Source organism: Vespula vulgaris, chromosome 23 (genome assembly GCF_905475345.1).
Source record: "Vespula vulgaris chromosome 23, iyVesVulg1.1, whole genome shotgun sequence".
Taxonomy (NCBI): Eukaryota; Metazoa; Arthropoda; class Insecta; order Hymenoptera; family Vespidae; genus Vespula; species Vespula vulgaris.
This window is the reverse complement of record NC_066608.1, coordinates 3,615,157-3,629,322: the sequence shown is the minus strand read 5'-3', so window position 1 is coordinate 3,629,322 and position 14,166 is coordinate 3,615,157. Positions and strand designations below refer to the sequence as shown.

Below are 14,166 nucleotides of genomic sequence, written 5' to 3'. Positions count from 1 at the left end.
ACGAAGCAACCGATCATTTGTTTGTTGCTGATAGAAAAGGTTTTACGTATCGATGTACGAACGTTCTTACTTCTCGATAAAGCTTTGCCGTGAGATAAGCAAGACGACGCATTTCGATGTAATCATTTATTTCGTGATTTACGTCGCTGTATAATCGACCATCGGTGGTCGTTAATACTTATACAAGCATAGCTCGAACTCGTTGTAAAACAACGTTTGAGAGTATTCCATCTACAATTATCTACTTTTTAAACTGGCGTTTCTACTTCTGTATATCCTTATATGCATATTTTTTCCTTATTCCTACTACGTGTTTTTCTTACTTATTTATTTCTTATTACAGGACTTTGATTTTGTTTGCGATTTAAATTAATATTTTTCGTCGTTATATCGAATATTTTCGACGATGTTCGAAAATGCAATAAATTTTGGAATCATTATCTACGATTGTTTCGTTTTAGTTACATTTTGGACGAGATAGGTATATTTTCACCGTTCCCGGTGAAATTGCAAGAAGGTTACGCGGTAACAGCTTTGGCTCCGCAACAGCGTGCCGTCTAATGATACGTTTACAGAACAGTTTAATGCCTGTTTTCCATGTTCACCATTCACCGTACGCTATTTGCACAACAAGTGTCTTTGATTCTTTCGTTTTTCCAACGATTCTACGTGTCTTCTTGTGAGGCGAAGGCCGATATCAATATCGAGAAAATATATAAATATATAATTAATTTATATAGATTTATTGAAGAAGAAATGCGCCGATTATTTAGTACGGTTCGTTATCTATAATCAAGAAAAATAATGAAAATGTGAGAGATGAAAATAAAAGTAAACGAACGAATTTGCATGTCGTTGATTTATTTTACAAATCGATTTTGAGGCTGTGCAAATGACAAAGTGTAAAAAGCGATGGTAAGCACAGTTGCCACAGTATGTGCATGAAGGTGATGCACGTTGCATGGTCAAGGTCGACGGGAGAGTTGGCCAGTAATTTTGCGGCGATACGTCACGCCTGCGGGGACCATTTCACGGCGCATTCGAGAGGAATCGGTTGAATCCGTTGTTGTGTACCGCGAAGAACTTTGATTGGTAGCGAACGAATGGCTCGTTTCTTTCCTTTTTTTTCGCTCTTTGTCTCTCATGTACGTAGAAAGCATATGTTGCTTTTGCATAAACTACCGTTTCCCGATGGCCTTCGTCGCGAAAGGCGTGCGTGTTGTCCTTGATATTCATTCATATCGGGTCGATTCCTTTTTTATACATTCCAGTTGTCAACAAAATTATTGCATTAATATATTTTCTTTTTTTTCTTGTCCTTATCTTTTCTTTTTTTCCCTTTTTTTTTCTTTTTAATCATCATAATGTAGATAGATAGTTTGATTGCAAGTCCAAAGTATTCGTAATCCACAAATGATAATATCTGTTTACGTTAATAAGGTGCAAGTGATTTGTTGAAAGATTCCACGAATAAGTATACAAAAGCGAGCATAGAAATAAATGAAGGACTATTAAAATTCGTAGCTTAACATACAACTTTGTACAGTCGTTTGCGTTTACGATGTCTCGAGATTATTAATGCGTGACTGTGTTTGCCTTTCAGGTAGTTACGCTGTCGCTTTACGCGTACTTCTTCTCGGCTCTACTCGGTAGACAGTTTATCGAACGCACTGAAGGGGGTGGTGGGAAATACGAGGAACCGGACATGTATTTTCCTTTTTTCACGGCTCTGCAGGTATAAAATACATAATAATTAGATCAGAGTGTGTACAGTGAGTGTAAAAAGTATTCCGTAATGCTGGTATAATTATTTATAAACATATATTTCCTATACGTAATATATAAATTTGTGTTTAACAACTATTATCGTTTATTTTAACGATATGGGAACAAATTTGAACAATTTAATTTTAATGTCCGTGAACAAAATAAACGTTATCACAAATGCATTCAAAAAACATTGAATAGAGCATATACTGGGTAATAAAAATTAACTAGTTGTAACTTTAAGAATTATTAATGAATTTTAATTATTTTTCTTTTATTTGTTAATAACATACAAATAGAAAACTATTTGACTTTAAAAATAACCGTTTTTACGTTTAATAGAAGCGTTAAGAGACTTTTTAAAATTTTTGACGATGCTCGCATGCTCTTGTATGATTATTCCAAAGCTTTTTTAAATTGTTTCACTATAATGTATTTCGAATAGGGGAATTTGTTCATCCAGAATTTGCACCACACAGAACAATTCATAGAATTTAAATCAGAGGAGTTTGAAGGCGAAATATCTTTAGCCTGGAAATCTCTGGAAACGATTCTTCGGAGAGCGTAATCGATAATTTTGCTTCATGTGCAGGTGTTCGATCATGCTGAAGGATCCAATGCCGATTTCCATAATATCCGCCTACGAAAGATCTATTCAAAATAAATTACAGTGGGAAAAAAGTAGAAATACTTTGGAAAAGACTTGACGTGAAATAATCGTGAAAGAGTGTGCGTAGATCGTCAAAAACTTTCAAACTTATCTTGTTGCTTGTATTAAATGTAAATGTGATCATTTCGAATATGTTATAAAATATAATTTTGTATTTGTGTTATTAATTAATAAGAAAGAAATTAATTAATAACAAGACAAACTAATTAAAATTCGTTGGTAATTCATAAAGTTATAAGCTCGGGAAGTTATCAGTATGTTTATGTTTATAAAAAAATTATATTAAATATACGAATACTTGGGACACTCAGTGTAATATATGCGAATGTTCTTTTGTGTAATAAATAAATTTGCGATTTGTTTTTAGTTCTGCTTTTATGTTGGATGGTTGAAAGTAGCCGAAGTTCTTATCAATCCTTTCGGCGAGGACGACGATGACATCGAGTTAAATTGGCTAATAGATAGACACATTAAAGTAAGTGTAAAATATTTCGAATATATTTTATTTCATTTAATTCGATGCGAGCTAAAGAAATCCTTTGATTAGGCTGGTTACATGATCGTCGACGAGATGCACGAAGAGCATCCTGAACTATTAAAAGATCAATATTGGGACGAAGTGGTTCCTCGAGATCTTCCATATACAGTAGCGAGCGAGCAATATCGACGAGAAGAACCAAAGGGTTCAGCGGAACATTATAAAGTAAAGGGCAGCGATGCTCTCTACGCTAACGTGATGATGGGAACACAAATCCATAGTCACGTGCAGCATCGCAAGGTCCATCAGGATGACATGTATGCAGATTATGTGAGTGTAATTGAATATTCGAAATGTTTTCATTAACTAAATTTTTTTTTAAATGTACATTATTTCCTATAGACTAAACTTAAAGATTACATATTTTATATTTATATTATATTATAAATATTATATATTTTGTAGGAAAGCGTAGACACACCATTAGTGGAGCGAAGAAAGAATTGGCTTCAACGACAAATCACGCGAATGGGTTCTGTACGTAGTTCATCGACTACGTATAGTAGTGGAGGAGGTTTCTTTGCACGAAATCGTCATAACAGCGTGTACAGTAGTCCTGAAACAGGAGGCTTGCCAACGACAGCTAATCCGAATTTGAAAATGTCACTATACGACCGTCTCGTAGGTCGTAAAAGTATCCGTAGTCAACGAATGGGCAGGCAAGGTGTGTATTTTACGTAAAAGACGACGCACTGTAACGACAAAATTTTCGTTGTTACGTATCTTATCGTCGAGTGATGTAATGTGTCGTTAATTAATCTTTATTGGATATACACGTGCAAAAGAAAAAAGAAAAAAGATAACGTCGATGAACTTTATCATTGACTTCGCAGCAACGAGCATAGTTGGAAGCATCTTAGCTGATGACATTGCAGCTTCTTGTTTTTACGAATCATTCACCATAACGCAGCGTTAATTTTCAAACCACTCAAAGGACAATAACGCGTCTTTGCGTAATCGCTCTAAGACTCGTCTCGTGTATATCTTAGCATTGCTCCGACGCGAGGAACGAGTATTATGTTGTTGTAACCAGACCATTTTAAACAACACCGTCGAGAGAAACATCGAACGATTAATCGCAGAGGCAGCATGAAAATAATCGAGGAAAGCAAAAATTCGCGAATTTTCTTTATGTTTGATTCCTTAGTTCCGTGAACGCGCGAATTACGCAATGCGTACACCCATACGACCTTGTATAACCTCATCGATTTCCGCAATTACTTGCCACGTGCTTCGAAAGAAAAAACTCGAGGCCTTGTGCTTCTTTCTCCTCTCTTTCCACTCACTTGCTTTGATAAAAAAAAAAGCAAAAAATAGAAAGAAATAAAGAAGAAATAAGAATGCGCGATCCGGTATAATCAAACAATCATCCTCGTTCGTTCTACTCTTGAATCGTGACAAGACGGAACACGGAAAGATTATAAGTTTCTTTACTTTGGTCATCGCGCGAAAGCAATAAACATCGAAATAAAACTCGTGGTCATTAACTTTCCTTATAGAATGTTGCTCGTTTCCTAGAAAATGCCTAAGATTCTCGGTTTAATCGAAATTTTGTTCGAGGAAGTGTCCTCGGTCTATACGGAACACGAAGAAAGCTAACTCATTTCTAATCATAGGTACGATGACGAAGTTGAACTCGGTGCCAGTATCCTTGAAGAATAGGCCACGCATACCGACCCCGGACGTGACAAAGGAGGTGGTTGATCGTGAGCAGAGATTGGCGTTGTCGGCGAGCAACACGGCGAACATCGGTGCGGGCGTTGTTGGCGTGATACCGGCGAACGGTCATTATACTACTGACTTACCGGTGGTCCAGGTGGTCCTTTCGCCGATTCAGGAGACCGAAGGAACGCCAGCAAACGCGAAATCGGGAGCAGCTGCTTTGGCACAAGCGGTATTGTCACCGACATTGACTAGCGCCGGTTTGGTAGCACCTGTTACCCTAACGCCAGTAACTATGAGCCAGCTGACGCAGTTAGGCCTGGTCACGACTACGTCAGCTTCTTCGTACAGACCTACAAACATACAGAGCAACAACACGATTCAGGCTACCTTGACAGAGGTCAACACTAGCGAGGAGGAAGGTTCAGGAAGCGGAAGTTCCAGTAGTAGAAGCGAAAGTATCACTGGTCAAGAAGAAAGAAGTACTCCATTAATCGGCGATAATACTAGTCCCGTAATTAGCAACGGAAGTTCACCTACCTTCGATAGTTACAACGATCGTTCTCCGATTCTGATGAACCCAGAGAAATTAGGATATGTCGTAGCTTTACCAACTACACAAGAGAGCCATCTGCAAACCGCGATAGAACCACGTGGCAGAAGATCAGCTTCTTTACCTGGACCACCCGTTATCCAGTTAAAGGAAGATAGAAGCATGTCCTTGCCTCATTCTCCCGGTCTCCAACCGAGAGAAACCCGAGCAGCTTCCGTTTCAAGTAGACACGATAATCCTAACTTAGACAGACTTGCTATAATTTCTCCAAATCATGATTTACGACCTAGGACCAATAGTTTTGGTCATGAACTCATGAGGAACAATCAGCCGCGTAATCAGGAGACTTCGAGGAAGATAAGCAGCGCTTCTTGTAACAACGCTGCGGTTTCAACGGCATCGATTGTACCAACGCAGACGACAGGTTCTCCTAGCAAAAGGGGCGAGGTCTATGTTTGACCGAAATTTTTTGTTATCAGGGTCTTTCGTCTTTCCTCTTTAGCGTCCTCGTGACTACCCCGCTTTCGCGAATTAGAGATCGTACGAGAAGATGCAAGATATTTTATATCTTGATCTTCTTTCCCATCCGTCCACTATTGTGATGCCTTTTTTTTTGCTTTTTTTCTTGTACATAGTATGACGTGGCAGGAGTCAAACCATCGAAACTATTTCATGGACAAAAGCGTCGATCGCGAGACTGCTTTTTACGGATTCTTTTTTTATTATCATTACTTTTTTCTCTTTTTTTTCTTGTTTTCTTTTTAATCTTTTTTTTTTTCTTAGTCATCAAATATGGTTTTTTAAGAAATTTCACTTTCATTCACACGTGGTCTCGCAGATGACGCCTTGATTTTGAAAATGACTTTGAAGATCAAGTCGATATCCTGTAAATACTATCTATTTGTGCATATAAACTCTAGAAACATTCAACGGCATAGTTTAAAATCGAACGAGAACTTTTATAATATAAATAAAAATGAAAAAACACGTTGTTACGTGTGTGCGTGCGTGTATGTGTATATCGCTGAATCGTTACTAAAGTGCAATCTCTCGTATGAATATAATCGTGTTTAAAATAGAGCGAAATAAATTTCGTCTTCGGACTCGATGGAATGTACGATGGTGTATATTTTTTTATCACACGTGCAATATTGCAGTAGCGTTAATATAGAACGCATTCTTATCTTTGCCGTCTGATGTATAAATCACCGAAAAAACGAACGCGCAGTAGTTGTTTGGAAATGGATTATTTTAATTTTTTGTTAAAATAATTAATGCAGACAATGAAGTATAGATAAGAAAGGGTGTTTACTCTAATTTTTAATGAGTTTTTATCAGTTAAATTATAGGCTAAATCATCGATTGGAATGAACCGTAAAAGTGTGAATATCAGTACGTTACAGTATAGAAGTCATCATCTTCTATGGTATATAAATAAATAAATAAATAAATAAATAAATAAATAAGTATATATACATATATATATGTATGTGTATATATATATAAAATTTTCGTACTTCGTCATGTGTGATATGAAGTTTTATACATATTTATATTATACGATTTATGATGGGATTGTATCTAAGAGTATGTAACGATATTCTACTGTTTACAGGCTATTAACATATGCAAAACTTTATGTATGCCATTGTAAATAGGTATGCGTTTTTCCAACCGAAGAAACGTCTTTTTCACGATAAGAAGACAATTGCCATATTTATTCAATGACGGTCGGCTCGAACGTTTCGTATACGTGATACTAGAACAATGAATTTCTATGCACTTCTTCGCGTATGATTATACACGAATGATTTTGCCATATCGAAATATTGTATAAAGCTGTTACATAGTTGTCGATGTTTTTTAGATTCATTCATTCTAGAAATCTGTATATGGTTTGTTGAATGGCAAATTTGTTTTTTCAACTAATAGATAGATAGAAAGATCGAAATCTACAAAATCTTTACGAGTACTCCAAAAATGAAATATAAGATATAGAAGATGACAAATGATCCAACATAATATATATATACAACACACTTGTTTACAGCTTAAATAGTTGTCTTTTAGTTTCACAATGTATTAGAAAAGAGCGGCGAGTCAAAATCTAAACGGACAAAATCTTCGATCGCTGATACAATGAAATATAACGAAATCGGATAAACGAGCATAAATTTGTCCTACGACGAACGTACTTACGTGTACATAGGTAACTGATTAAGTTAATATCGTTTTACGTGTCGATCGATGTTCTCGATATTAGCGAAGTAAGAAACTTTATTGTATATGCGTGTGTGTGTGCGTGCGCGCTCGGGTGTGTGTATTTGTTGCAAGTAACGATGGTAGATGCTGTTATTGTTGCTGTACAACTTGTGAGACATTTAGATAATTAAAGATAATCGAATGGGGTAAATTAATTACATGATCATGCTTTTATACATGCAAGATCAAACGTTGAGAATTTTGTAAATATTACGTCCAATTCGTCGATTGGCTCGATAATCCGTAAAAGCAGAAGAGGAAGAAAAGATATTTTCGTTACATATATCGAACGAACAATGCGATCGACGATTAAATAAATGTTTTTTTTTTAACGACGCGACAATGTTTTACTGTGTTTCACGAACGATTCGTCGCAAAGCCGAATGTTTTACACGTACGAAGACTCTGATGGCGAGATTGAATATTTCGCGTTGTAAATATTTATCTTGCAGTATTTCTTTATATATAGGTATATATACATATATATACATATATGTATATATATGTGTATATATATGTACATATATATATGTATATATAAAAAGGGTTTATTTATACATATATATATATATATTTGTGTGTGTGTGTGCGTGTGTCTATATATATATATATATACACACACATATATATATATACACACATATATATATGTATAAACAAACCCTTTTTGTATTATCGCACATGCCTAATTATTGTCTCAAAGAACAAGGAAGGAAAGAAAGTGCGGTTGTTTGTTTCGGAAAATATCAGCTAGTACGCGATCATGTTCGTGCGATATAATGAGTTAGTAGAGATGTTTCATATTATATTTTCCTTATTATATTATATGTAATCAAGAATAAAATAAATTTTTTTAAAGTATTCATGTTTTCTTTTTATTTTTGTTTTTTGTTTTTTGTTTTTTGTTTTTTTTTTAATTAAAAATTACTCCCTATATCATGTAAAGAAAAAATGAGTAATAATAATAACAATGATATTTTAACTGTTTTACCAACAATCGATAACATCTTACAACTCGTTCAGCTTGATAGTAGTTCCAATAGATAGGATATGCGATTGACTACAAGATCATACGTTCCGTTATCAAAATTTTGGAGTGGATTTCCGTTTCTTTTCTTCGAAACAATTGCATTTCATATAAAAAAAACTATAGAGTAGTCAAAAAGTTTCTACGTGATTTTAAAAATTGATTGCTCTTTTTAAAGACTTTTTAGCCTTTTAGTTAGGTTTTTTATGGTAATTTAACGAGTTAAAATTGTAGTTTTAGAATTTGAAAAAAGAATTAGTCGAGAAAGTTTCGAAAACGAGTAATTGATTTGTAAAATTATCTAAAAATTGTTGACCTACTTAGGGATTTTATGAGGACACTTGTACACATTAGAAAGAATCATAGTTGACGGATTTATTAATTGAAAGTCTTGAAAAGCCTCATAGCGACAGATATTATTGATCGGGCAATTTATCAAATCGCTGGCAGGTAATTGCTCGATGTGAAATTTTCAACTGGCACAACATGACACTTTAAAATAACAGGACCGAACATATGATAGCAAAGTCTGCAGCTTCAACGAGACTTCGTTGTCTCAAGTCTCTCGAACAAATAGGAGTGGCTCGCACGATCGTCATTATCCACACCGAACTGTCTAATATGTATCAGACTATAAATATTTATTAGGTGCACCCGTCGCCCTAACGATCTATTCGTCGTCGTTGCAATCAACTCAAATTGCACGGTAATGTAATATCGATTCGAGCAATGAGTCTGTTTTACTGTCATAACTGGCTTTGAAGATTGTGCAAGTTGTAAAGTTTATTTACGCGGACCGTCATATTTTTAGAAAATTGACGACCATTGATGGAAAAAGGGCACATATAGGCTTATGTGTCTTTTCTTTTTCCATAAATCGTCTAAATCGATTCAGGCATGTGTTATATACATATATAACATATAAAGGACATACTGTTTCTTTAATGTTTACATTACGTAGACGGTATTGTATTGCCCTGCGGTCTTGAAAATTTGCGCGGTAGTATGCAGTGATTTGCCCGACAGTCACTCGCTTATTGATTGTGCTTTCGTACAATATTGTGTTTCTTTTGTAAAAAAAATTATGTATACTTTATTGAATATAACTTATAGAAACTATAAATGATAAAATTATATATTTTAACTTATAGGACTTATTAAAAATAATGAAATGATTTGTTTATTTTTCTATTTGATTTTATATGTTTTATTTGAACAATATATACAAAAATTTGTAAACTTAATAAGTAATTATATTTAATTAAATAAACAATAAAAACAGTTACTTTCTTAAGATTATATCAGATTTTTGGAAAAGTAAAACATGAATCAAGTTTTTAAATTTATTACAAAAAAATAGATATTATATTCGAATCATAAGTTCTATATTCGAAACATTTGAAAGTCATGTTATATTAAATATTAAATATATCTTCAAAAAATATTTATTTTAATTGCATTACTTTTCATTAAATAATACTTTAACGAAAATTTTGAAGATGATATTCTCAAAATAATGTTTTGGTCTATATGCTCTTTCTTCCATCAATGTCCACAATTATATTCGTATTTTGATAAACAAAGCGTCTTGTAATTAAAATATAAAATATACGATATAATTGTCCATTTTTCAAAAATCTTTGATAGATAAGATATTATATTTCAAATAATCATAAATATTTGTGGAACAAATAATGAGAGCCATGATTTAAAAAATTATTCATTTAGATAGACATAGTTAAATTCAAAATTTGTACATTTTTCTTATTTAAACGTGATTTTTATCACATTAAAGTAATTTCAAGATCAAAGAAATAATAGTCTACGAATTTCTTTTTAATGAGCTATCATATCATGATAATAAAAATATAATGATTTATTTAAGAAAACATCCACAACTATGATATTTCAAAAAAATAACTTTGTAAGAAAAAAATATTGATACCATGTGTATTTTTATTAAATTATGTTAATTTTTATGATGTGTATTATAATATTTTTTCAACTCAATCCGAAGGAAATATTTTGATGCGGGGTTTTAAATGGGACACTCTATACATTTATTTAAAATACATTTTTCATAATTTTCTTAGATAGAAGGAAAAGTACAATTCTTACTATGATTCTTACTATGATCATTTTAATATTAAAGAGCTTTTATTTTTATGTCGTTTTTTTTATTTTTATATCTTTATAGAATATATACTTTTATTAGAATATATATTTTTAGCTTATTTTAAAATCGCAAAAAACAATTTATAGAAATGTTTTCAGTAAAATCTACAAAATTAAGAGTGACGATAAAATTAAGGGTAATATTACCGAACAAAAATTAAAAAAAAATTCAAAAAAAAAAAATTAAAATAAGAAACCATAGATATTTCTTTCCGTTATTTTTCGTAGTATCTTAATAAAATGATTTTATTACGGCTTCGTATTTTATAATTAACGATATAAATAATATCCAGATTACATAATTTATTTCCAATTTAGAGAGTGAGAAAGAGAGTGAAAGAGAGAAAGTGATAGAATGAGAGAGAGAGAAAGTGAAAGAGATAGAGAATATAAAAGAGAGAGAGAGAGGGAGAGAGAAAGTGAAAGAATGTGTGAGAGAGAGATAAAGAGAGAGTGTGAAAGAGAGAGAGAGAATGAAAGAATGTGAGAGAAAGAGAGGAAGAGAGAGAGAATGAAAGAATGTGAGAGAGAAAGAAAGAGAGAGAGAGAGAGAGAGAGAGAGAGAATGAAAGAATGTGAGAGAGAAAGAAAGAGAGAGAGAGAGAATGAAAGAATGTGAGAGAGAAAGAAAGAGAGAGAGAGAGAGAGAAAGAAAGAGAGAGAGAGAGAGAGAGAATGTGAGAGAGAGAGAGAGAGAGAGAGAGAGAGAGATAGAGAGAGAGGAAAAGAGAGAGAATGAAAGAATGTGAGAGAGAAAGAGAAAGAGGAGAGAATGTGAAAGAGAGAGAGGGAGAGAGAGAATGAAAGAATGTGAGAGAGGAACAGAAAGAGAGAGAAAGAATATGAAAGAGAGAGAATGTGTCAAAGGGGGAGAGAAAGAGAGAGAGAGAGAGAGAGAGAGAGAGAGAAAGAGAGAATGTGTGAAAGAGAGAGAGAGAGAAAGAGACAGAAAAATACAGTTGCTACATCTGACATATGCAACATTATTATTTATTGGATACTTTATTGTTTAATATTACTTATACTTGTGTTTCTCTTCTTTCTTCATAATTGATTTAGTTTTTTTGCTAAATAGTTAATTATTGTGTTTCATTTTTCCTAAAATTGGCATCCTATTTTATCTAATTTTGCTTCTAGATTCTATAAATCATATCCAGTTTTCCTAATTTTTTTATTCAGAAGTATACCGAGTCAAAAAATTCTTTATTTTTAGTTTAATCCAATTATTGCGTTAAACGATTGTTTTTTTGCCTTGAGAATTCAGCGACGTTTCGTGTTTTTATGGAAGTTTTTCAAACATCGCTGATCAGGATCTTTTTAGTTCTTATTTATTTTGGTTTCGTGTTTTGTTTTCATTACGTGATCATATTTTCTGTTCCTACTGGTATGGCAGTATATATGTAACACAGATTTTACACTTAGAATTCGTATTTTCAAATTAAATTTACTTTTTCACAAATTGAATCTGTTTGCAGATAAAGTTTTTCTACAAAATAGTTTTCTTATGCTTTTTTAATAAAACTAAAATCGGATGTAAATTTATTGTTAAATAACTCAAAATTTTAACAGTATTTATATACATAATAGTATTTACATTATTTTAACAGTATTTATGTAAATAACAGTATTTTAAGTAGATTTTGGAAATATCTTGTAAATCATAGTTAAACAACTGCAAAATTTGATTTTGATGCGTTACAGAGTTTACAGTGATGAGAATAATAAATTATAATCGATTATAAACTCAATATTACATTTTTCTTTTCTGCAGTAAAACAAAATTGATATAATTTTATTTTTTACTGAATGAGTAGATCTATATAGATATGCCTTAGTTATATCGGCATTTAATTTGTTTAAAGTTTCTACAATTTAGAAAGATTAATTTCCTGCATATGTATATGTAGACATTGGAACAAAATGTGAATTCATGTAGATTTTCATTAGATTGTTGATTATTATGCGGATAATTTTGATAAATTACAGTTTAAGATTTTAATAATGAGCGTATTTTCAAAAATATTTTTGTAAACGAAAAAAGAGAAAATATACGTATGTGAGAATTGTCTTACTTTCTTCAATAGTTTCAATTACTTAGGTGATTAAAAATTCCATGCAATATATTCGGATTTTCTTGGCTTGAATGTAAAATGCTACTATTTATCGAGAATATGTTACAGTTTAGAAAAAAGAAGAGAAAATTAAAAGGAAAGGCAGAGGATTTGAGAGAGGAAAAAATGGAAGAGAGGGAGAGAAAGAGATGAATGAAAGAATTAGCAAAAAAGATGAAATAAGAGAGAGAGAGAGAGAGAGAGAGAGAGAGAGAGACACAGAGCGAAAGAGTGAAAAGAATCAAATATAGAATAAGAGAAAGAGAGAGAGAGAGGAAAGACAGAGCGAAAAAGACAGGGAGGATCAAATATAGAATGAGAGAGAGAGAGAAAGAGAGAGAAAGAGGGAGAGAGAGAGAGAAAGAGGGAGAGAGAGAAGAAAGGTGAGGTAAAATAGTCACGTTGGATTTTTGAGTATTTGCAAAGAGAACGGAATCGCAGTACGATCTCTAAGTCTTGGCGTTGAGAATGCTGCAGCGTAATAATAAATCATGCGCCTCGCGGATTATCGGGCAGAGCGTGGCCGCTTACGCGATGCTCGCCGGACGTTTCCTTATCGTAGTGAGTATGCGTTTGCACTCAGCTATATCGAGTAGTCTCTCCATCTTTATGGACCAACCTCAGCCCACAACCACCCCTCCTCCTCTCTCCACCCCCTTCTCGCGTTGAATATCCTTGACACCTTCGTGTTCCACTCGTATCTTTCTTCCTATCCCTCGTCTTCACGACGGATTTTTTTTCTTTTTCTTTTTTTATTATTTTTCTTTTTATTTTCTTCCTTATCCTCTCTCTCTCTCTCTCTTTCTTTCTTTATCTTACTTCTCTCGTTCGCGATCCGTCCGCGATCTAGCTGCCTGTACGATCGATCATGCGAATATACGTCAAGTCGCGTTTCTCCTCGCACGAGCAGAGAATACTCCTCTCTGAACGACTATTTTCGATCTCTTCTCCAAATCCGGTTTGTCGACGAACTTAATGCAAGGGGTAAGAGGAAGGGGTTCTTGCAGAAACGCGAAACCTTATCGTTTAATATACGAAGGCTTACATTGTATGGAATTTTAATGAAGATTGACTTTTGACAGGCCCATAAGAGGACATTCGATCGCTTCGTAGACGTTACAAGCTTTTCGAGGCAAGAAAATGTGTATAATAATAAGAAGCAAATGGAAAAAAAAAGAAATGAAAAGAAAAGAAAGGAAGAAAGAAAAAAGAGTTCAATATATTCCGTTCGTCCGCACATTACACGTAGGCAATTAAGCGTCCACCGTTGAGAAAAAAAAATGGAGATACACTGATACATATTAATATCAATGAGATCAAACGCGAATGCTCGATATCTCCTTCATCTCGATAATCTTCTTACATTGTATTCGTTATATTTCTAAATACAATGGAATATTA

General features: G+C 33.4%; 1 protein-coding gene across 2 annotated transcripts in view; it reads left to right on the top strand.

The window, feature by feature from the left end:
• LOC127071822 (bestrophin homolog 15) overlaps nt 1-8,313 on the top strand; it is a 73,241-nt gene extending 64,928 nt beyond the window's left edge. For both annotated transcript variants that reach the window (XM_051011543.1, XM_051011542.1), the window contains exons 6-10: nt 1,604-1,735; nt 2,805-2,912; nt 2,985-3,245; nt 3,381-3,639; nt 4,592-8,313. In XM_051011543.1, the coding sequence (XP_050867500.1) occupies nt 1,604-1,735; nt 2,805-2,912; nt 2,985-3,245; nt 3,381-3,639; nt 4,592-5,649 (1,818 nt within the window). In that variant the 3' untranslated portion in view covers nt 5,650-8,313. The remainder of the gene's footprint in view (nt 1-1,603; nt 1,736-2,804; nt 2,913-2,984; nt 3,246-3,380; nt 3,640-4,591) is intronic.
• The last annotated feature ends 5,853 nt before the right edge of the window (nt 8,314-14,166 follow it).